Source organism: Scyliorhinus canicula, chromosome 14 (genome assembly GCF_902713615.1).
Source record: "Scyliorhinus canicula chromosome 14, sScyCan1.1, whole genome shotgun sequence".
In the NCBI taxonomy this organism is placed as follows: domain Eukaryota; kingdom Metazoa; phylum Chordata; class Chondrichthyes; order Carcharhiniformes; family Scyliorhinidae; genus Scyliorhinus; species Scyliorhinus canicula.
Window position 1 is genome coordinate 34,512,564 of NC_052159.1, and position 22,447 is coordinate 34,535,010.

The 22,447-nt window shown below is 53.8% G+C and overlaps 1 protein-coding gene across 1 annotated transcript in view; it reads right to left on the reverse strand.

Moving 5' to 3' along the window:
• Window positions 1-5,109: 5,109 nt before the first annotated feature.
• Window positions 5,110-22,447, reverse strand: part of LOC119977077 (NHL repeat-containing protein 3-like) — a 41,072-nt gene continuing 23,734 nt past the window's right edge. The window contains exons 4-7 of the mRNA XM_038817652.1: window positions 11,184-11,384; window positions 9,288-9,379; window positions 7,521-7,633; window positions 5,110-6,126 (exon numbers count right to left, since the gene is read on the reverse strand). Of these exons, the coding sequence (XP_038673580.1) occupies window positions 5,892-6,126; window positions 7,521-7,633; window positions 9,288-9,379; window positions 11,184-11,384 (641 nt within the window). The 3' untranslated portion in view covers window positions 5,110-5,891. The remainder of the gene's footprint in view (window positions 6,127-7,520; window positions 7,634-9,287; window positions 9,380-11,183; window positions 11,385-22,447) is intronic.

Below are 22,447 nucleotides of genomic sequence, written 5' to 3' on the forward strand. Positions count from 1 at the left end.
AGGAGAGGGGGGGAGGAGGAGGAGAGAGGGGGGGAGGAGGAGAGAGGGGGGGAGGAGGAGAGAGAGGGGGGGGAGGAGGAGGAGAGGGGGGGAGGAGGAGGAGGAGGAGAGAGGGGGGGAGGAGGAGGAGAGAGGGGGGGAGGAGGAGGAGAGAGGGGGGGGAGGAGGAGGAGAGGGGGGAGGAGGAGGAGAGAGGGGGGGGAGGAGGAGGAGAGAGGGGGGGAGGAGGAGAGAGGGGGGGAGGAGGAGAGAGTGGGGGGAGGAGGAGAGAGGGGGGGGGAGGAGAGAGAGGGGGGGGGAGGAGGAGAGAGGGGGGAGGAGGAGAGAGGGGGGGGGGGAGGAGAGAGGGGGGGAGGAGGAGAGAGGGGGGGGAGGAGGAGAGAGGGGGGGAGGAGGAGAGAGGGGGGGGAGGCGGAGAGAGGGGGGGGGAGGAGGAGAGAGGGGGGGGAGGAGGAGAGGGAGGGGGGAGGAGGAGAGAGGGGGGGGAGGAGGAGAGGGGGGGGAGGAGGAGAGAGGGGGGGGAGGAGGAGAGAGGGGGGGAGGAGGAGGAGAGGGGGGGGAGGAGGAGAGAGGGGGGGGGAGGAGGAGAGAGGGGGGGAGGAGGAGAGAGGGGGGGAGGAGGAGAGGGGGGGGGAGGAGGAGAGGGGGGGGAGGAGGAGAGGGGGGGGAGGAGGAGAGGGGGGGGGAGGAGGAGAGGGGGGAGGAGAGAGGGGGAGGAGGAGAGAGGGGGGGGAGGAGGAGAGAGGGGGGGAGGAGGAGAGAGGGGGGGAGGAGGAGAGAGGGGGGGGAGGAGGAGAGAGGGGGGGGAGGAGGAGAGAGGGGGGGGAGGAGGAGAGAGGGGGGGAGGAGGAGAGAGGGGGGGAGGAGGAGAGAGGGGGGGAGGAGGAGAGAGGGGGGGAGGAGGAGAGAGGGGGGGGAGGAGGAGGAGAGGGGGGAGGAGAGAGGGGGAGGAGAGGAGGGGGGGAGGAGGAGAGAGGGGGGGAGGAGGAGAGGGGGGGGAGGAGGAGAGGGGGGGAGGAGGAGAGAGGGGGGGAGGAGGAGAGAGGGGGGGAGGAGGAGAGAGGGGGGGAGGAGGAGAGAGGGGGGGAGGAGCAGAGGGGGGGGGAGGCGGAGAGAGGGGGGGGAGGAGGAGAGAGGGGGGGGAGGAGGAGAGAGGGGGGGGAGGAGGAGAGAGGGGGGGAGGAGGAGAGAGGGGGGGAGGGGGAGAGAGGGGGGGAGGAGGAGAGAGGGGGGGGAGGAGGAGAGGGGGGGAGGAGAGAGGGGAAGGAGGAGAGGGGGGGAGGAGAGAGGGGGGGGAGGAGGAGAGGGGGGGGGGGGGAGGAGAGAGGGGGGGAGGAGGAGAGAGGGGGGAGGAGGAGAGGGGGGGGAGGAGGAGAGAGGGGGGGGAGGAGGAGAGAGGGGGGGGAGGAGGAGAGAGGGGGGGAGGAGGAGAGAGGGGGGGGGGGGAGGAGGAGAGAGGGGGGTGTGTGGGTACCGGCCTTCAGAGGGAGGAGGACGGGGTGTGGGTACCGGCATTGAGGGGTGTGGGTACCGGCATTGAGGCGGGGGGGGGGGGCCCCGGCGTTGGGGGGGGGGGGGACCCGGCGTTGAGGGGGGGGGACCCGGCGTTGAGGGGGGGGGGGACCCGGCGTTGAGGGGGGGGGACCCGGCGTTGAGGGGGGGGGGGGACCCGGCGTTGAGGGGGGGGGGGGGGACCCGGCGTTGGGGGGAGGGGGGGGGACCCGGCGTTGGGGGAGGGGGGGGGCCCGGGGGGGGAGGGGGGGGGGAGACCCGGCGTTGGGGGGAGACCGGCGTTGGGGGGAGGGGGGGGGGGACCCGGCGTTGGGGGAGGGGGGGGACCCGGCGTTGGGGGGAGGGGGGGGGGGAGACCCGGCGTTGGGGGGAGGGGGGGACCCGGCGTTGGGGGGAGGGGGGGGACCCGGCGTTGGGGAGAGGGGGGGGGGACCCGGCGTTGGGGAGGGGGGGGGGGCCCGGCGTTGGGGAGGGGGGGGGGGACCCGGCGTTGGGGGGGGGGGGGGGGACCGGCGTTGGGGGGAGGGGGAGGGGGAGGGGGGACCCGGCGTTGGAGGGGGGGGGGGACCCGGCGTTGGAGGGGGCGGGGGGAGACCCGGCGTTGGAGGGGGGTAGGTGTGGTGGGGAGGGAGGTAGGTGTGGTGGGGAGGGAGGTAGGTGTGGTGGGGAGGGGGGTAGGGGTGGTGGGGAGGGGGGTAGGGGTGGTGGGGAGGGGGGTAGGGGTGGTGGGGAGGGGGTAGGGGTGGTGGGGAGGGAGGTAGGGGTGGTGGGGAGGGAGGTAGGGGTGGTGGGGAGGGAGGTAGGGGTGGTGAGGGGGGGTTGGGGTAGGGGGCAGCGGCGTACAGAGGGGGGGGGCGACGGTGCGTTGGCCCCGGGCATCCGTCGCCCCCCCTCTCTGCCCGCCGCCGCCCCCAACCCCCCCCCCCCCCAAATGCCGGAACACACCCCCCCCCCCCCCAAATGCCGGAACACCCCCCCCCCCCAAATGCCGGAACACCCCCCCCCCCCCCAAATGCCGGAACACACCCCCCCCAAATGCCGGAACACCCCCCCCCCCCAAAATGCCGGAACACACCCCCCCCAAATGCCGGAACACACACACACCCCCCCAAAATGCCGGAACACACACCCCCCCCCCCAAATGCCGGAACACACACACACCCCCCCAAAATGCCGGAACACACACCCCCCCCCCCCCCCCCACCACCACAAATGCCGGAACACACACACCCCCCCCCCCACCACAAATGCCGGAACACACACACACACACCCCCCCCCAAATGCCAGAACACACACACCCCCCCAAATGCCGGGTCTGTCTCTCCTCCTTATCCTCCAAAAAACGCCGGGTCTCACCACTTCCGCAGCTGGTGAAACTGACGCGTCTCGCGTCAGTCAGCTGCTAGCCCCTCCGGGAACGGAGAATAGCGGCCTTAAAGAAGGCCCCGACGCCGGAGTCATTAACACCGATTTTTCTCGCCGGAAACCCGCGTTACGACGGGCAACGGAGAATCCCGCCCCTGGTCTTTATCACTATTTTCAAGTCCGTGGTTTTATTCACTCGCACTGTCCATCCTTTCCTTAACTATCTCCAAGTACATTATTGGAAGGGATTTTTGTTATTTCCTCAATCCAGCAGTGGTTCTCAATCCAGAGCGTTACTGTTGTAACGCTCATCGGGCATACACCTGCTGGCTCAGAGGAAGCACCACCATTCCTGGAAAGAGAAAAGCATTGACTTGTGTTTCAACCCCCTCAGATCCTTTACCTGCAAGCCATTCATTCATCTCTCTCTTACTGGGCCGATTGACAGCTTCTACAAACACAGGTGTCAGCTTTGCTTCAGACATCTTTCTTCATGGATGAGTAACTCTATGTGCTGTAAGCACAAAGTTTACAAACGCCAACCACTTCAAAGAGAGTTTAGCGCTGTCAATTTCCAGCTCAGCACTTCAAACTCACAAAATCACTCAAGGGTGAAGTTGGGGGGGGGGGGGGGGGGGGGAGACACCCATTGGAACACACTTAACTTTCTTTTATCTGGTCGACGTTTGTAAACATTGTGGTTACAGGACTTTGGGTTCCTCATCCATTAAGGAAGATCAATGAAGCCGTGTTTGTGAAAGTTGTCAATCGCAGCCCATTAAGTGAAATGAATGAGTGGCTTGCAAACTAAAGGATCTGAGGGATTTAAACACATTCACTGCTTTTCTCTTTCCAGGAGTGGACATGTGGTGCTTCCTCTGTCTGAGCCAGCAGGTGTATACCCAGGTGAGTCTTACAACAGGAGCTATTTTCACTGCCCCTTTCTGGACTGCTTTCTAGCTTCCAGGCAGGGGTCTGTTTTCTGGAGAGGGGAGAGGGGGGGGGGGGGGGGGGGAGATCTGTGGAGGGGTTCCTTTAGTTAGGGAATCTCTGGACAGGGTCCATTTAGCTAGGGGAACTCTGGGAGGTTCCTTTTGTTTGGGAGTCTCCATGGGGGGCAGTCAATGTCAGGTGAGGGGAGAGGTGGACAGCTTGTGCATTGTTGGGGGGGGGGCGGTTTGCGGGTGGCCCTCGGGTGGAAACTCCCTTAAGGGGTTATCCCCTTGGCTCTCAATGATGTCCACCACGGCAGAGCCACACTGGTAAATACCAGTAGTGATCCTCGCCCACGTGATTCCCGGCCCGGAAGATCGCGAGGCCCGGATACTCTGGTGCCGTGCCCACTAAATGGATGCAAGTGAATTATTAGGACACATTAACATTCTCCCGCTGGCATGCAGGTGCAAACCATAATCCCGCCACCTGCGGGGGCCGGAGCATAGTGGTTGCGATCGGACGCCTGATCGCTGTCCGCATTGCCTAAGTTATGAGGCGGAGAATCCAGCCCACTATTTCCAAAGTTCTAGATATTGACCTACAGCCTTGCCCTTTGATAGCCATATTTGGAGTCTCAGCTGCAATGGTCAGTTTCACTAAGATAGAGGCAGATGTCTTTACATTTTCCTCATTAATAGTCCGCAGGTGTATTTTCTTAACCTGGATATCCCAAGTCACCCAATGCTTCATCCTGGTTGGAAAACTTAATATATTTTCTATATTTGAAGATGAAGTATGCCATAAGAGGACCCACTGAGAATTTGTAGTTGTAGGCGGCAACCATTTTATTCTTTCTTTAAAGAGTTAATTAGTCGACTGTTAATGTTACTGTTTTTTTGTATAGAATTTGTTTGTCTATTTATGGAAGGGGGGGGGTGGAAAGAAGAGTGGCATTATGACACTGTATTGCACTTTGCTTACCTGCTCATTTCCTCTTCTGAAAATCTTTAAAAATAATTTGCCAAAAAAAAAGCTATTGTCTGCTGGCCACTGAAATAGTCGATGTTAATTATTGACCCGACAATGCTCATTGTACAAGGGGTTTATATAAAGTTGATGCCAAGAGTTGTTGCTGATCCGAGCGAGGACAGAAAGCCTAATGTCAGTACATTAGTGGAAAGTGTGGAAAAGGCCAAGGGTAATACCAAGGGGCAGAGAGAAATGAGGCTGAAAGCACAATAAATCAATTCAATTGGTTATCAAAAGTACTTGTCCATTTCCAATAATGCTCAGAATTCCAAATAGTTACCGAACATTTATTATTTTCTGGTCTGTTCATTACATTTCATTCACTTTAAGATAAATTTTAGCCACGGTAGGTAGTATTTGGAAAGGTAGAACAAATTCACAATATTTTGTTTTATTTTCTCTTTTGTTAATGTTCACAATTCCTTGCTCTCATTTCATCAACTCCTTTTTGGAGGTATTGTTCCATGGGAAGTGATGTGTTCCAGTTCATCTCTCAATAGACATCATTCATGTGTAAGCCTTCCTAATGTGTGTTAGCTGATTATTTGATTGCAGGGGCTGTTCACAGCCAAACTCATTCTAGCCCTCAATCAAAATCTCAGCATTCACTTCCAGCAAGGGTCACTGGATAGCATTCAGGATTAGGGACCCTGTATTATTTTTGCCTACCTTAACCCAGGGCCCTGAGGTAGGGTGATACAATTCTCCCCGCGCCTCCGTCCCCCCAATTTCGCCCTTGCTGAGATTAACAAACTCACTACAAACCAGAATAAAACCTGACATCTTCCTGGTTCAATTCTCAGCCTAGGAATTTTAAGAATCTGACTTTACATTGGACAGGATTCATGCCACTGCCAATGTAAATGCCACACTGTTAGAGACAGACTGATAGAGGGCACATTAAATTGTTTTACATTAGTATGTTCAAGGTTCCGATCAGGACATGACATGACATCTGCATTATACTGCCACTCTTATGTTAATGCACATTTAAGCCACTTTACATCATTGCGATAGTGGCAGTATAACTCCAACAGATGGCACAAAATTATTTCCTGTTAATCGGTGTAAATTTCTGTGCTTGTTGTGCACCGATTTCTGCCACATAAATGGAACCAGTTTTACGATTAACATCCACTAGGTGGGGTTTCACATCATCAGCCAACTGAATTGTATCCACTATCTGACAAGTTCCAATGTTGCCTATTGGTGGGACGGGTAAAAATATAATTCTGTTGCTGTTCAGTTGGGCCACAACAAAGTACTTGTTGTCATATGTTAGCCTATTGAAAAAAAAGAATAAAAAATTTAAAATATCTCATAAGGAAACTGTCATAATGAAGCAGAATTTATTTACATATTAAGTTATAGAACATAGAACATAGAACAGTACAGCACAGAACAGGCCCTTCGGCCCTCAATGTTGTGCCGAGCCACGATCACCCTACTCAAACCCACATATCCACCCTATACCCGTGTTATACTTTACATAGCATCAACTCCCAGTGTAGATACTGCTGGGAGGATCGGTCTGATCAGGCCCTTAGTTGGGCCTGCTTTTGTCCCGTCTTGGCAAGCCCCAGGTGTTTGGCCTCTGCCTCCTACCTAGGAGGAGATCAATTATTGTTTCCTCATGGGAGTTCTAACAAAAGCACAATTTTTTGGTAAGATTGCATCCAATAAGGAAAATGAAAGTTACCCAATATTACAGAAGATGGTCTAAACACTTAGGAAAGTGGCATTGGTCTAAGACTGGGTACGAGCCTCCAAGTTCTACTGGCTGAAATCATAGCAGTTGTAGCAGGAATTCACCTGCCAGTCCCCTCCATCACTGAACCCTGTCAAAATTTACATGGTCAGTGGGAAGCCACCTCATTGCACAAGGCAGGTGGATCCAAAGTGTCACTTTGGGCACATCTTTGGCATCCATTCACGTGCCTGGAAATCTGGATACCTGTTCCACCATTCTGGAGGGACGTGGGGGGTGTGTGTGTGGAATTACCTAGATCTTTTCCCACCGATCCAACTGAGCCTGATCTAGGAATTATTCTGATGAACACATAATATTCACCTTCAGGGAACCAGTTGTTTATCTAGTGGGCATTCCTAATCAAGCTTTATATGCCAGCTTTCACTACTATGTTGGGTACCTATTCATGACCAGGATAGGGAATTCCCTACTTAAGAATTCCCATTTCCGAGCTTCTATATGCTTTGGAAGGATTGGACTGAAGTTTCACCCATTGCAAGTTAATACAGAAATGGTAGAGACCTGACAACTTGTCTGGCCCATTTCTGTGTGGGGTCCTGAGGACTCCATCTGAGTAGCAACTCTGAGGAACTTTTAAATGAACTGTTCAATGAAGACAATAGAAACATGTCTGTCATTGTTGGTACTGTGCAGATGGAAGGAATGTGTTCACAGCTAAACTTTCAATGTTGTGATTTGTAAACCACAGCCAAAGAAAGGCAGAGAGCACCAGTCTGATACTTCTCCATGGAAAAGGAAAAATAAAAATCACACATAGAGTGTGCATCAAAATCAACAAATGGTCCCGATAGACAATACAGAACTGGCAAACCTATTTTAAAAAAGTAAATTACCATGGTGTCCTCATTTTACCCCAAGTACTGAGATTCTCTAGTATGAACACGTTAGTAGATTTCTCAAACTCACCTAACAGAGTAAGGGGCATCATCTGTGAAGCAGCTGGTCCAGAACCCTAGCCATTCTCCTGAAGCTGAATCAAATGCTTGCAAACGCTTGTTGCCCCGGTCAGCTACCCAAATCTACAGTTAAAAGATAACTGAATTACAGATAGAATCATTTGCATGCTTTCATTTTGTATTTTTCCTCCCCTTTTGCTTCTACTTTTGTGCCCCCAATGGAGCCATTTGTTCGAGGAAATACTGAAAATCCATAGGCTCCTTCTGAACCATTATTGATATCGCCTCATAGTTTACTGACAATAGGCCGACCTGCAATGAGGTCCATCAACATTTTACACATCATATTTTAACCTGCTTTTATTGTTTTATGAATTATTTTACTTATTGATTTGATTGATTTAAGTGATGAAAATTAAATATATTACCGGTTTTTATATCTAGTGTCAGCACTAAAGATTTCCAGGTCAATTGTAGAATATAACCTACATCAATAATCTGCATTGATCCTCACTGCATGTGAGATGTTTTTGTCAGTCATTCTTGTTATCCCAGTGTGAGGCTGCAAACAATGTCAAATCAGGAGCAATTTTTCATGTAGATAAAGTTTAGTCAGTAATAAGGCCAAGATTAACAAACTGATTTCATATAGAAAGAGGAAGAGGCCGACTGCTATTATCTCATCACTTTGGGCTGGATTTCTTTTCTTTTTTTTTTAATAAATGTTTTTTATTGGGTTTTTGAACAAAGTATATTTACCGTTATGTACACAGGATAAGAAACATATATATACACATATATAGAAGAGAAGGGCACACCCAAACATACTAAAGAAAATAAAATAATATATAATTAAAAAAATTACAATAACAAATAAAATAGAATACTGAGCTGCAGGTAAAAATACACTTGTGGTTTGCTGCATTAGTAATTTCTCTTAATTTTATTGACGAAGTTTTACTCGCACATAAAATACATGTTTTGGATTTAATGAATTGTACATTATAGGGTTAGATTTGACAAATTCCCCAGAAAGCTCATGTTATGAACTAAGGTGCAGATAAATCCATTGACCCCTGTGTCCCTATTCCCAATATGGATCTTCCTCTTCTTCATCTCTGCCTGAAGACAGGTATGAGTAACTACCTTCACTGTGGGTAGGGCAGGTCACAGTGATAGATCCACACGCTGTTGGCACAAATGTGATTCATACCAGCCATCCAGCCAACTGAGCCAACCGGCCCCGAAGGAGTCAGAGTTGCTGTGGCAACATGCATTTTTACAAGCAGATTGTAGCTATGAACCGCGGCAGTGGAGGCTCCAATACGTTCTACCACATGGCTGACCAGAAATCTCTCTTGCTCTTACCACCTACACTTGGCTTATACTGGAAGAATTTGCAGATTGATATCCAACCTGTTTGGCTGACCACACCTTCCTTCGCCATCAAGTTCTGGAGTGGGACTTAAACTGGAGCTTCCAGCTCAGAGCCAGGGCGCTTCCCAATGTGCCACAAGACTTCCTATCCAACATGCATACCGAATAATTTTCTGCACAAATTAACAAAATTATATTCCCAGGCACTAAACTCTCAGTTGAATATTTGCAAACATTTTGCAAAAGGACAGCAAAATTCATGTCTTACGGAGCAGTTAATGGTATCTTTGGCACTGGCCCAAATGCACTCAACAACCATAATGATAAAATACCCATATTTTTGATTTTAAAACTGCAGTTACAAACAATGAATTTATCAATGATCTAGGCTGAGACTTACCCTCCCTACAGTATCCTCAGTTACACTGTGTGGAATGTAAAAATGAGAAGGTTCAGCACCCTTTTCTCCTTTCATCCAAGCTATCCAAAAGCCTACAACAGATAAGAGCACCAGTTGCAAGACCATTCATTTCCTTTAGTTATTTACTTCTGCTAAAGTACAATCCAACTGTTTGGGAATAGAAACTATAAATGAATACAGCAGTAAACAGGCATCAGATTAAGTTGATGTTTGTTTTGTACAGATCCTACATATTAGGCAGTTTCAAAGCCTAACAGTCCTAGATCAGGACTTGCATTAATATACATAAAGTAGACTTCTAAAAACTGAATACAGTATTTTTTTTCAAAGCACCTTGGTTTCAACAGACCATGCACAATCTGTTTCTCATAGAGGGTGGTAGGTTACATGTTCCTTTGGTTGGAAGTTTCCAGCCCCACCGTGATGGGATCTGCTGTGGAGAATACGGTGGGGGCAACCAAAGATTTTTAGCAGGGCCGGAAGATCCCAGCAGATGGGATCCGAAAATCCTGTCTTACGTCTCTGCCAATTTTGCCCTTCAAGAAGCAGCTAAGGGGCAAAAGAGCCTTCTGATGTCTGTACTTCAGATTTTTCTTTCTTTCAGAGGTGCACCTGACCCCAGCTTGACAACTCTACTGAATATCAAATCTAAATTTTGGGACACCTCAGAAAGGGGTGAGGGAGTGTTGAGGGAAGAGGCAAAAGTATCAGGTTGCCAGGCAAAAGTACCAGTTTGCCAGGAGAAGCCTGTGCCGTCGTTTCCAAGTATGATGCTACAACATGTTTTATTGCAGCAAATTTTAAAATGAAAATTTCTACGTACATTGTCATAGATGTGCTTATTGAGAGTTTGGCTGGGATTCTCCAGTCATGCTGTAGTGGGACCCACCGCGAGGACAAAGCAGGCCAACCAAAACTCCACTGACTTTTGGCAGGACTGGAAAATCTTGGCAGTGGGTAGGGTCAGAAAATCCCAGGCTTTGTTTTAAAGAAGTGTTCTTCCACACAAGGCATTGATCTCAAATTTTATGGCAGTGTGTCATAAGCATCCTTCACAACTTAATCTACACTTAAAAGTGGGGAGTTGCAGTCGTTTTGGAGATGCCACCTGGAAAAAACTGAAACCTTCCTCATTAGTGCACAGGCATTCATATCGTACTGCAGCTATTTTCAAAGTACCAATGGGTTGCCTAAACATTTTATGGAAGGGAAGCATGGCATATTTAATGCCATAAGAGACATTCTGCCGCATTGGTAAAGGCAAAAAGAGAGATGTCCAGGACCTGCACATGAAACAGACATAAGGTCACTGTTTTCACATGTAAAGAGCCGAACATTTGTTAGGCAGTGGCCGAACTACATTCAGGTCTACATGTGGCCTAGCTAGCAGTCTTTAACGGGATAAAAGAAAATTATGGCAGTCTCTGATGAAAAGCCTTCCAGACTTGAAGCGTTAGCTCTATTCTATCTCCGCAGATGCTGTCAGACCCATTGAGATTTTCCAGCATGTTCTGGCTTTGTATTTAAAGGGATCTCTGCAAGCCACCATCAAAACAGTAACTTTGAAAACAGTACTGCATTGAGTGTGGAGCTTAGGACAAGTTAGCACATGTTAGATACTGATTAAACTCCCTCATTCTAAACTGTCCCATCCAGCTCTGCCAAGAAGGAACATGAGAGACCTTAAGGCAGTTCATTTGCTTGAGAGACAGTTTCTTAGCCTGGCTTACTGCTTTAAGATGAGGAGGGAAGACACCGGAACAAATTTATTTTGTTCCGTAAACATTATGGCAACCTCAAACCACAAGAATAATTGCTTTCAAAAGAAGTAACCAAACACTAACTGAAGTTAACAATTTAAACAATTTCAATTACCTTGTGCCAATTTGATTAGCCTGTTGTTTAAGCCTCCATCGCCATCCACAATGTACATTTCCCCCTTGTTAGAAACATACACTTCTGCTGGTTGATCAAATTGCAATGGATTTAAGTCAGTGCCAGGAATTCCAGGTGTCCCCAGAGTTTGAAGAAGTTTTCCTTGTGGAGTGTACTGTTTGATTGTGTGTCCATATTTTCCTAGTGAAATGAGAAAACTGGAATTTATGAAGCTCTTTCATATCCTCAGGGTTGCTCCCAAAGTATTTCATAGAGAAATAATTACTTTTGAAGTGCGGTCATATTATTTTGTCGCTAAGTATAGCAGAGTCTTCACTCAATACCCTTTCCTCCCGTTGCAATATCATCTTCGAATGTGCCCAATTTGGGCTGCATTTCTGAATGAAAGTCCTAATGTAGATTAAAAATGTACCCACAGTAGGAAAATTCCCCCTGCACACGCATCTCTAACTTGATTTCATTTCTCTAATTGCTGACAATTTATTACCTTCCTTTTCAGCTTTACCTCAGATACTTAGCTTAAGTAGGTGTCACGTTGAATTGAATCAAAAGCTTTACAAATTTCCAGGTGGACAACGTCTTTGGACTTTTCAAAATCTACCATCTACTTCCTCAAAAACGTCAAGGAGGTTGGGCAGAACTAAGTTAAAACCATGGTAAAGTGAGGCAAACATTTAAAAATATTTTTTAAGTAGTGAAAGACTCGATCAGCATTCATGTTAAAAAAAATAACTGCCAAAACTGTTGCTAAAATAAAACTCTCCATGTAAAGCAATAATCCTTTTTCACCATCCTCCATTTTGGTTTTAAGGTGAGATGGATATAGCAGTAGAATTTAATTTTTATTTATTCTTTCATGGGATATGAGCATCACTGACAAGGCAAACAAATGCTGGCCTAATACTAATTACCCTTGAACCACCTTCTCAACCTTACCCCTCGCCTGAGGTGCAGTGACCCTCAGGTTAAAACACCAGCAGTCAGCTCTCCTCCTCAAAGGGGAAAGCAGCCTGTGGTCATGTGGGACTATGGCGACTTTACCGTACCTTTACCCTTGAACTGAGCGGCTTGCTAGGTCATTTCAGACGGCAATTAAGAATCAAATAACATTGCTGTCAGCTTGGAGTCACATGTAAGCCGGACTAGATAAGGATAGCAGATTACTTTCCCGAAAGAACGTTAACGAACCAGATAGGTTTTTATAATAATCGATGATAGTTGCATGGTCACCATCACCGACACTAGCTTACTATACATACAGTGAACCTGCTTCTTTCCCTTGAAAAAAATAATTCATTTGTTCTGACATCACGGGCGGAATTCTCTGACACCATGCCGGGTCGGAGCATCGCCGGAGGTCGGCGTGATTTCCGCCCCCGCCGGCCTCCGAAGTCTCCGACGTCCCAAAAGTCGCCGAGGTGTGAATCACGTCGCCCGTCTCGGAGAATGGCGGGATCGGCGTGACGCTATGGACCCTGGGGCTGCCCGAATTCTCCGGCCAGATGGGCCCAAGTCCCGGCGACGTGACCATGGGTCAAGCTGGCATAAATTGAACCACCTATATAACGGCATCAACCAGTGCTGATGGTTGACGTCGGACAGCATGGAGGTAGGTCACATCGTGGGTAGCCGCAGGCCGCGTCGGTGTGCAGGGGGTATGTGTGTGTGTGAGGGAGGTGTGGGGGAGGGGGGGGGGGGGGGGTGAAGAGGCCGAGTGCCGGGGAGGGGGGAGAGGCAGAGTGCCGGGGAGGGGGGAGAGGGCGAGTGCCGGGGAGGGGGGAAAGAGGGCAAGCGCCGGGGAGGAGGGAGAGGGCGACTGCCGGGGAGGGGGCAGAGGGCAACTACCGGGGAGGGGGGAGAGGGCGACTGCCGGGGAGAGGGGGACTGCCGGGGTGAGGGGGCGAGCCGGGGTGAGGGGGCGAGTGTCGGGGTGAGGGGGCGGGTGCCGGGCTGAGGGGGCGGGTGCCGGGGAGGTCGTCCGCCTGGCCAGGTGCCAGCTTCCAACGAACGCGACCATGCAGCCCATGCGATGTTGGCCGCCGTGGCTGCTGCTGCACTTCTACACGTTGCCCTGGGGGAAGAGGAGCGTGCCAGGGAGGCGGCGGAGGCTGCAGCAGAGGAGCGTGCTGCAGAGGGGCAGTTGGCAGCCGCCAAGGCTGGAGGGCCGCCCACCCGACAGGATAAGGAGGAGGGGCACGAGGAGTAGGAGGGGGAGGAGGAGGTTGTGGCACTACGGCGACGGAGACGCCCGAGGAGGCCCCGTGTGTACCGGTCCACTTGTCGTACCAGGACCTCACGGACCGGGCATGCAGGAGACTCCGGATGAGCCGGGAAACCGTGGCACACATCTGCCATCTGATGGCACACCAGGCACAGTCTGGCACTGGGGGAGGCCACTCTCTCCCAGTGTCCGTCAAGGTTACGGTGGCCCTGAACTTTTATGCCACGGGGTCGTTCCAGGCGCCGAGTGGGGACCTGTCCGGCAACTCGCAGATATCGGTGCATCCGGGCAGTGACAGACGCGCTTTATGCCATTGTAGACCGTTATATCCAGTTCCCTGTGGATCGGGCCAGCCAGGATGCCCAGGCAGTGGGCTTCACTGCCATGGCCGGGTTTCCCATGGTCCAGGGCGCGATCGATGGGATGCACGTTGCCGTCCGGCCACCTGCAGATAACAGGGCCGTGTTCACCAACAGGAAGGGGACCTATTCCATGAACATTCAGATGGTTTGCGACCACCGCATGATGATCCTGCACCTTCTGAGCCCGGTACCCAGGCAGTGTACATGACTTATACGTATTGGCGCAGTCCCTGGCATGTTCGAGGGTCGCCCACCCCAGCTGAGGGGCTGGGTGCTGGACGACAGGGGTTACCCATTGCGGTCGTGGCTGATGACGCCTATATGGAGGCCACAGAGTGACGCAGAGAACAGCTACAACGATGCCCATGCAGCAACCAGGGGTGTGATAGAGAGGTACTTTGGGCTGCTAAAAATGCATTTCAGGTGCCTGGACCACTCTGGAGGGGCCCTCCAGTACCCACCAGATAGGGTCGGCCGCATCGTTGTGGTGTGCTGCGTCCTGCACAAGATAGCCCAGCAGAGGGGTGATGTGCCGCAGGTAGAGGAGGGGGAAGTGGAGGAGCAGCAGGACGAGGCGCAGTCCTCCCCAAGATGAGGAGGATGGGGCAATTGTCAGGACAGATGGGCTGGACATGCACGGGAGGCTGCCCACCGTTACTGGCTGGACCAGCGGACTAGGGAGGCGTGGGAATCGCCGAGTATAGGCACAGACCGCACACCACGACACCAGCCGACCACCCTCACCCCCTCCACCCCACCCACCCACATACCAACACCCTCACCCCCCTCCCACCCAGCCACCACCAACACCCTCACTCCCCGCCACCCACCCACTACCAACCACTCCCATCCCACCAGCATGCACACCACCCCTCCATTGCACATCCACCTGCGGCACAACGGGTCGGTCTCACATGGTCGCCGGTGGAAGCGTGTCTATTGCAGGCCATGGAGGATGATGACAACCCACTCTGCAATGAGCTCTGGGCTCTACATCGTTGGACAATGTCTGACCCATGGCCACAGTACCACCCTCCAACCAGACCATCCCTGCATGCGGCCGTGACACTGCAGCGCACGGTCCTGTCCTCTGCCCGGGGGGGGGGGGGATGGCGAGGGCGGCCCGGGGAGAGGCACACTCTCCTGGGGCCGACGTAATACCACCCTTCACACACACACTGGTGCTCACCGCACACGACACCCGCGCACGCTTCGGACAGAGCACAAAGGCAGCTTCTGTAGGTGTGAAAGTGATTTTAATAACAAACGGCCCACACACATGCCCCAGCCCCTATAACTCGTCTGTGCCCTGCACCCGTGCCAACTTACTCAGTGTCTAATTGTTTGCCCTTACGGGCCCTTTGACTACGTCTAGGTGGTTCCCTAGACGGTACAGCAGAACTGGAGGTGGACTCCCGTGATTTCTGCCCTGTGACCACATCCTTTTGGCGGCCGTTTCCTGGGGCGGCCCGGCCTAGATGTGCCAGGCTGCGGCTCGGGCGACTGGGATGGCGAGCTGCCAGCCTGTCCTGCACGTTGCCCACCAGATACACCTGGGACGGAAGGAGAGGAGGGGGAGGGGGTCCGAGGTTTGGCGGTCTTCCAGGGCCTCACCTACAGGGGGACCCGGAACGGGCCCCAGCACCTCCTCCTCCTCCCTCGGGTTGCCCGATGGCCCCCGGGCCTCTACACGGGTTGGGGATGCGAACGGACCGACCATCCGACACCCCCCCCCCCCCCGACACCTGGTGCTGCCAGTCCTGGAGGCTCGCCCTGGTATCGACTTGGGTCTGCAAGTTTGCAGCCATGGAGCTCAGGGAGTTGGCCATCCCTGTCTGTGTCTGGGCGATGCCAGCCAGCACCTGGGCAATGGCGCCGATGCCCCCAGCGATGGCCTGCTGAGACTGGGCCACTGCCTGCAGAGACTGGGCCACTGCCTGCCGAGACTGGGCCACGGCCTGCAGAGACTGGGCCACGGCCTGCAGAGACTGGGCCACGGCCTGCTGTGACTGGGCCACGGCCTGCTGAGACTGGGCCACGGCCTGCAGAGACTGGGCCACGGCCTGCAGAGACTGGGCCACGGCCTGCAGAGACTGGGCCACTGCCTGCAGAGACTGGGCCACGGCCTGCAGAGACTGGGCCACTGCCTGCAGAGACTGGGCCACTGCCTGCAGAGACTGGGCCATGGCTTGTTGAGACTGGGCCACGGCGTTGAGCGCCTCTGCCATCTGCTGCTGGCTCATGGCTACCTGTGAGAGGGCAGCCATGTCATGGGCCGCTTGCACGGAATGCCACAGGCCTTGCATACTGCTCCCCATATCTGACACCGTCGTACCATTGCCTCCACCGTGGACGCCACCCGTGCGGTGTCAGCCTGGGTGGCACGCATGACCGGCACTACTCCCAGTTCCTGGACGCGGGTGCACTCCTCCACCTGGGTCTGCAGCCGCCGCAAGCCAGCTGTCACCCCTCTCGATCGTCCCTGGTTCCGTGACTGCATCGAGTCTATAGGTGGCTGTGGTAACTCCAGGAACCCGGGACCCATCTGGGCGTCAGATGGTTGCTGGGGCCAGCCTGCCCTCTGACCGCCCGGCACCTTGGCTGCTCCTACCTCCACCTGCTCTGCCGGTACGGCTGTGTTGTGCGCACCAGTGAGGGCACCAGAAGCCTCATCGCTAAAGTGCCCAACCGAGGTGAGTGTCTCTGCGATGGTGGAGGGGTTGGAGATAGCAGTGGCATTTTGGCGTGATCATCGTCCGACCCAGAGTCCATGGTCCCCTGGGGTGGCGGTTCCTGTCCACCGTCCACTGTGTGTCAGTGTCCTGTGTGACGGTGTCCTGTGTGATGGTGTCCTGTGTGTCGGTGTCCCGGGTAGGGCAGTCCCGGGTAGGGCAGTCCCGGGTAGGGCAGTCCCGGGTAGGGCAGTCCCGGGTAGGGCTGTCCCGGGTAGGGCTGTCCCGGGTAGGGCTGTCCCGGGTAGGGCTGTCCGGGGTAGGGCTGTCCCGGGTAGGGCAGTCCCGGGTAGGGCAGTCCCGGGTAGGGCTGTCCCGGGTAGGGCTGTCCCGGGTAGGGCTGTCCCGGGTAGGGCTGTCCCGGGTAGGGCTGTCCAGAGTAGGCCTGTCCTGGCTCGGCTGCAATGGGGGCCTGTAGCTGCCCCCCTCGTCGATGGGTGTCGCATGCCTGTGTCGCCGCACTCGCACGAGACGGCGGCGTCGTCTCCTTGTTGCTCCGGGCCTGTCCCTGTCTCGTGGCCACCCTGGGGGCGTCACACATGCCAGAGGGGCCGGATCTCTCCCTGTCTCGTGGCCGCCCTGCGGCGTCCTGGGGGCGGTCGGCATCCGCGGGGACAGGTGCCTCGCCGTTTGGTCCTGCAATACAATACAGCATGCATGGTTAGACACGTGGGAGGTGATCGGGGGATATGGGGGAGGGGGGATATGGGGGAAGGGGGACGGGCCGTGTGGGGTCTCACTTGGTGGTGCGTCCCCGACCTCTGCATCAGCAACCTCCCGGTCCTCATCATGAAAGGTGAGTGGTCTCTCATCAGCTGGGCCCTCTCTGGTCCTCTCACACTCCCTGTTGTTGTGTGCGCGCGTTGTGTCCTTGGGTGTCACAGCCACAGCGCCGACAGCCTCTGCCACCTTCCTCGACAGGCGCCGGTTGATGCGTGGGGCAACCCTGCGGCCGTGTCCGGGGTACAGGGTCTCCCTCCTCTGCTCTACTGCGTCCAGGAGCGCCTTGATGTCGCGCTCCTGGAACCGTGGAGCTGCGCAGCGGGCGGCCATCTTGTAGGGCTCCAGGGGGGTGGGGGCTGGGGAGCCTCTTTTGTGCTGTGACGACGCGCGGGTGACGCCGTCGCGAATGGCGTCATGCCGCTACTAGCCCATTCCGGGCCGGAGAATTTGCACCGTTTGGGGGGCCCCGACGCCGGAGTGATCTGCCCTGTTTTTGGCGCCGGGTTCCGGCGATCGCGCCGATTATGGGAGAATACCGCCCCAGGAGTCCATCCATCTTTATTTGGCACAGTAGAAAAAAAGATTTGAAAACCTGCCGGTTATGGTGGCGAAGTGACAGCCACGTATCCTGATGTCAAATTCCACCATGGCAAGCTGAGAAACGGCAAGGTTTACCACTGGAAAAAAAACTGCACCATATAAATTATTCTATATAATACAAAGAACAAAGAAAAGTACAGGACAAGAACAGGCCCTTCGGCCCTCCAAGCCTGCACCGACCATACTGCCCGTCGAAACTAAAATCTTCTATACTTCTGGGGTCTGTATTCCTCTATTCCCATACTATTCATGAATTTGTCAAGATGCCCCTTAAACATCACTATCGTCCCTGCTTCCACCACCTCCTCCGGCAGCGCGTTCCAGGCACCCACGACCCTGTGTAAAATACTTGCCTCGCACATCTCCTCTAAACCTTGCCCCTCGCACCTTAAACCTATGCCCCCTAGCAATTGACCCCTCTACCCTGGGAAAAAGTCTCTGACTATCCATTCTGTCTATGCCCCTCATAATTTTGTAGACATCTATCAGGTCGCCCCTCAACCTTCTTTGTTCCAGTGAGAACAACCAGGTTTATTCAACCTCTCCTCATAGCTAATGCCCTCCATACCAGGCAACATCCTGGTAAATCTCTTCTGCACCCTCTCTAAAGCCTCCACGTCATTCTGGTAGTGTGGCGACCAGAATTGAACACTATACTCCAAGTGTGGTGTAACTAAGGTTCTATACGTGACTTGCCAGTTTTTCTACTCAATGCCCCGGCCAATGAAGGCAAGCATGCCGTATGCCTTCTTAACTACCTTCTCCACCTGTGTTGCCCCTTTCTTTCTTTTTAAAAAAAAATAATTTTTATTGGAATTTTTTACAGAAAATATAAAATATAACAACAAACAATGAAATGCAACAAAATAACCCATAACAACTGTAACACCCCCCAGACCGCCTCAACGCATGTATCATATCCCCGCCAACCCCAACAAAAGAACTTAAAAATAAATTAAAATTAAATAAACAAACATAGTCATCGTCCCCCCCCTTTTCCCTCCCCCTTCCCCCTCTTTTCCCTCCCCTTCCCCCCTTTTCCCTCCCCCTTCCCCCCTTTTCCCTCCCCCTTCCCCTCCCCTTCCCCCCTTTTCCCTCCCCCTTCCCCCTTTTCCCTCCCCCTTTTCCTCCATTCCCCTTTTCCTCCCCCTTCCCCCCTTTTCCTCCCCTTCCCCCCATTTCCTCCCCCTTCCCCCCCCTTTTCCTCCCCCTTCCTCCCCCTTCCCCCCCTTTTCCTCACCCTTCCCCCCCTTTTCCTCCCCCTTCCCTCCTCTTTCCTCCCCCTTTCCTCCCCCTTCCCCCCCTCCCCCCCGGGTTGCTGCTGCTACTGTCCCAGTACCCTACCGTTGAGCCAGAAAGTCGAGGAAAGGTTGCCACCGCCTAAAGAACCCTTGTATCGATCCTCAGGGCGAATTTGACCTTCTCTAGCTTAATAAAACCCGCCATGTCATTGATCCAGGTCTCCACGATTGGGGGCCTCGCATCCTTCCATTGTAGCAAAATCCTTCGCCGGGCTACTAGGGACGCAAAGGCCAGAACACCGGCCTCTTTCGCCTCCTGCACTCCCGGCTCCACACCTGTGTCGAGGGTGGTGGGATCCAGGGTCAAGCCAGGCTGGGGACTCACGATTTTTGGGGTGGCAACCATTTCTCGACTTTCTGGCTCAACGATAGGGTACAGGGACAGTAGCAGGAGCAACCCGGGGGTGAGGGGGGGAAGGGGAAGGGGAAGGAGGGGGGGAAGGGGAAGGGGAAGGGGGGGAGGGGAGGGGGGGAAGGGGGAGGGGAAGGGGAAGGAGGGGGGGGAAGGGGAAGGAGGGGGTGGGAAGGGGGAGGGGAAGGGGAAGGAGAAGGGGAAGGAGGGGGGAAAGGGGAGGGGGGAAGGGGAGGGGGAGGGGGAGGGGGAGGGGGAGGGGAAGGGGGAGGGGGAGGGGAAGGGGAGGGGGAGGGGAGGGGAAGGGGGGGGAGGGGAAGGGGAGGGAAAAGGGGGGGCGGACAATGACTATGTTTGTTTATTTAATTTTAATTTATTTTTAAGTTCTTTTGTTGTTCATTGGGGGGGGGGGTGGGGGGGATGTGATACATACGGTCTGGGGGTGTTACAGTTATTAGGAGTTATTTTGTTGCATTTCATTGTTTGTCGTTATGTTTTATATTTTCTGTAAAAAATTCCAATCAAAATTATATTTAAAACAAAAGGATAATCCAGGGAACTACTGACCGGTGAGCCTAACGTCAGTGGTAGGGAAATTACTGGAGAGAATTCTTCGAGACAGGATCTACTCCCATTTGGAAGCAAGGGGTCGTATTAGCGAGAGGCAGCATGGTTTTGTGAAGGGGAGGTTGTGTCTCACTAACTTGATAAAGTTTTTCGAGGAGGTCACAAAGATGATTGTTGCAGGTAGGGCAGTGGATGTCTATATGGACTTCATTAAGGCCTTTGACAAGGTCGCCCATGGCAGACTGGTACAAAAGGTGAAGTCACACGGGATCAGAGGTGAGCTGGCAAGATAGATACAGAACTGGCTAGGTCATAGAAGGCAGAGAGTAGCAATGGAAGGGTGCTTTTCTAATTGGAGGGCTGTGACTAGTGGTGTTCCGCAGGGATCAGTGCTGGGACCTTTGCTGTTCGTAGTATATATAAATGATTTGGAAGAAAATGTAACTGGTCTGATTAGTAAGTTTGTGCACCCTCGGCACCGTCCTCGCCACCCCCTTCCAGAACTCCTCCAGTGCCGGGCATGCCCAGAACATATGGGCATGGTTCGCTGGACTCCCCGAGCACCTGACACACCTGTCTTCACCCCCAAAGAACCTACTCATCCTCGTCCCAGTCATGTGGGCCCGGTGCAGCACCTTGAATTGGATGAGGCTAAGCAGCACACACGAGGAGGAAGAATTAACCCTCTCCAGGGCATCAGCCCATGTCCCGTCTTCGATCTGTTCCCCCAGTTTCCCCTCCCACTTAGTTTTCAGCTCCTCTACTGACGCCTCCTCCACCTCCTGCATAACCTTGTAGATATCAGATAGCTTCCCCTCTCCGACCCAGACCCCCGAAAGCACCCTGTCACTCACCCCCCTCGCGGGAAGTGGAGGGAATCCCTCCACCTGCCGTCTAGCAAATGCCTTTACCTGCAGATTACCTGAACATGTTTCCCGGGGGAGCCCAAATTTCTCCTCCAACTCCCCCAGGCTCGCAAACCTCACATCAATAAACAGGTCCCTCAGCTGTCTGATGCCCACTCTGTGCCAACCCTGAAATCCCCCATCAATGTTCCCTGGGACGAACCTATGGTTCCCCCTTAACGGAGCCTCCATCGAGCCCCCCACTTCTCCCCTATGTCGCCTCCACTGCCCCCAAATCTTGAAGGTAGCCGCCACCACCGGACTCGTGGTATACCTCGTAGGAGGGAGCGGCCACGGCGCCGTTACCAGGGCCCCCAGGCTTGTATCTCCACAGGACGCCCTCTCCATCCGCTTCCATGCTGCCCCCTCCATCACCCAGTTGCGCACCATCGACACATTGGCTGCCCAGTAGTACCCCGAGAGATTGGGTAACGCCAGCCCCCCCCCCATCTCTACCCCGCTCCAAGAAGACCTTCTTCACCCTCGGGGTCCCATGCGCCCAAACAAAGCTCATGACGCTGCTGGTCACCCTTCTAAAAAAGGCCCGAGGGATAAAGATGGGCAAACACTGGAAGAGGAACAAGAACCTCGGGAGAACCGTCATTTTGACGGACTGCACTCTACCCGCCAGCGATAGCGGCACCATGTCCCACCTTTTAAATTCCTCCTCCATCTGCTCCACCAGCCTGGTAAAATTAAGCTTATGGAGAGTCCCCAACTCCTGTCCACCTGCACCCCCAGATATCTGAAACTCTTCACTGCCCTCTTAAACGGGAGCCTCCCAATTCCCTCCTCCTGATCTCCTGGGTGTACTACAAATACCTCGCTTTTGTCTAAATTTAACTTATAGCCCGAGAAGCCCCCAAATTCCGCTAACAGCTCCATCACCCCCGGCATTCCCCCTTCTGGGTCCGCCACATACAACAGCAGGTCGTCCGCATACAGCGATACCCGATGTTCCTCCCCACCCCGCACCAGACCCCTCCATCTCCCTGACTCCCTCAATGCCATAGCCAGAGGTTCAATCGCCAGTGCAAAGAGCAAGGGGGACAGGGGGCACCCCTGCCTGGTCCCACGGTAGAGCCTAAAGTACTCCGATCTCCTTCCATTTGTAACTACACTCGCCATCGGAGCCGTGTAGAGCAGCCTCACCCATTTGATGAATCCCTCCCCAAATCCAAACCGCTCCAGCACCTCCCACAGGTACCCCCACTCAACTCTATCAAACGCTTTCTCTGCGTCCAGCGCCACCACTATCTCCGCCTCCCCCTCCACTGCCGGCATCATGATAACGTTTAGCAGTCTCCGCACATTTGTGTTGAGCTGCGGTCCCTTGGCAAATCCTGTCTGATCTTCGTGTATCACCCCTGGCACACAATCCTCTATCCTGGTGGCCAGGATCTTCGCCAGCAACTTGGCGTCAACATTGAGGAGCGAGATAGGCCTGTATGATCCACACTGCAAGGGGTCCTTATCCCTC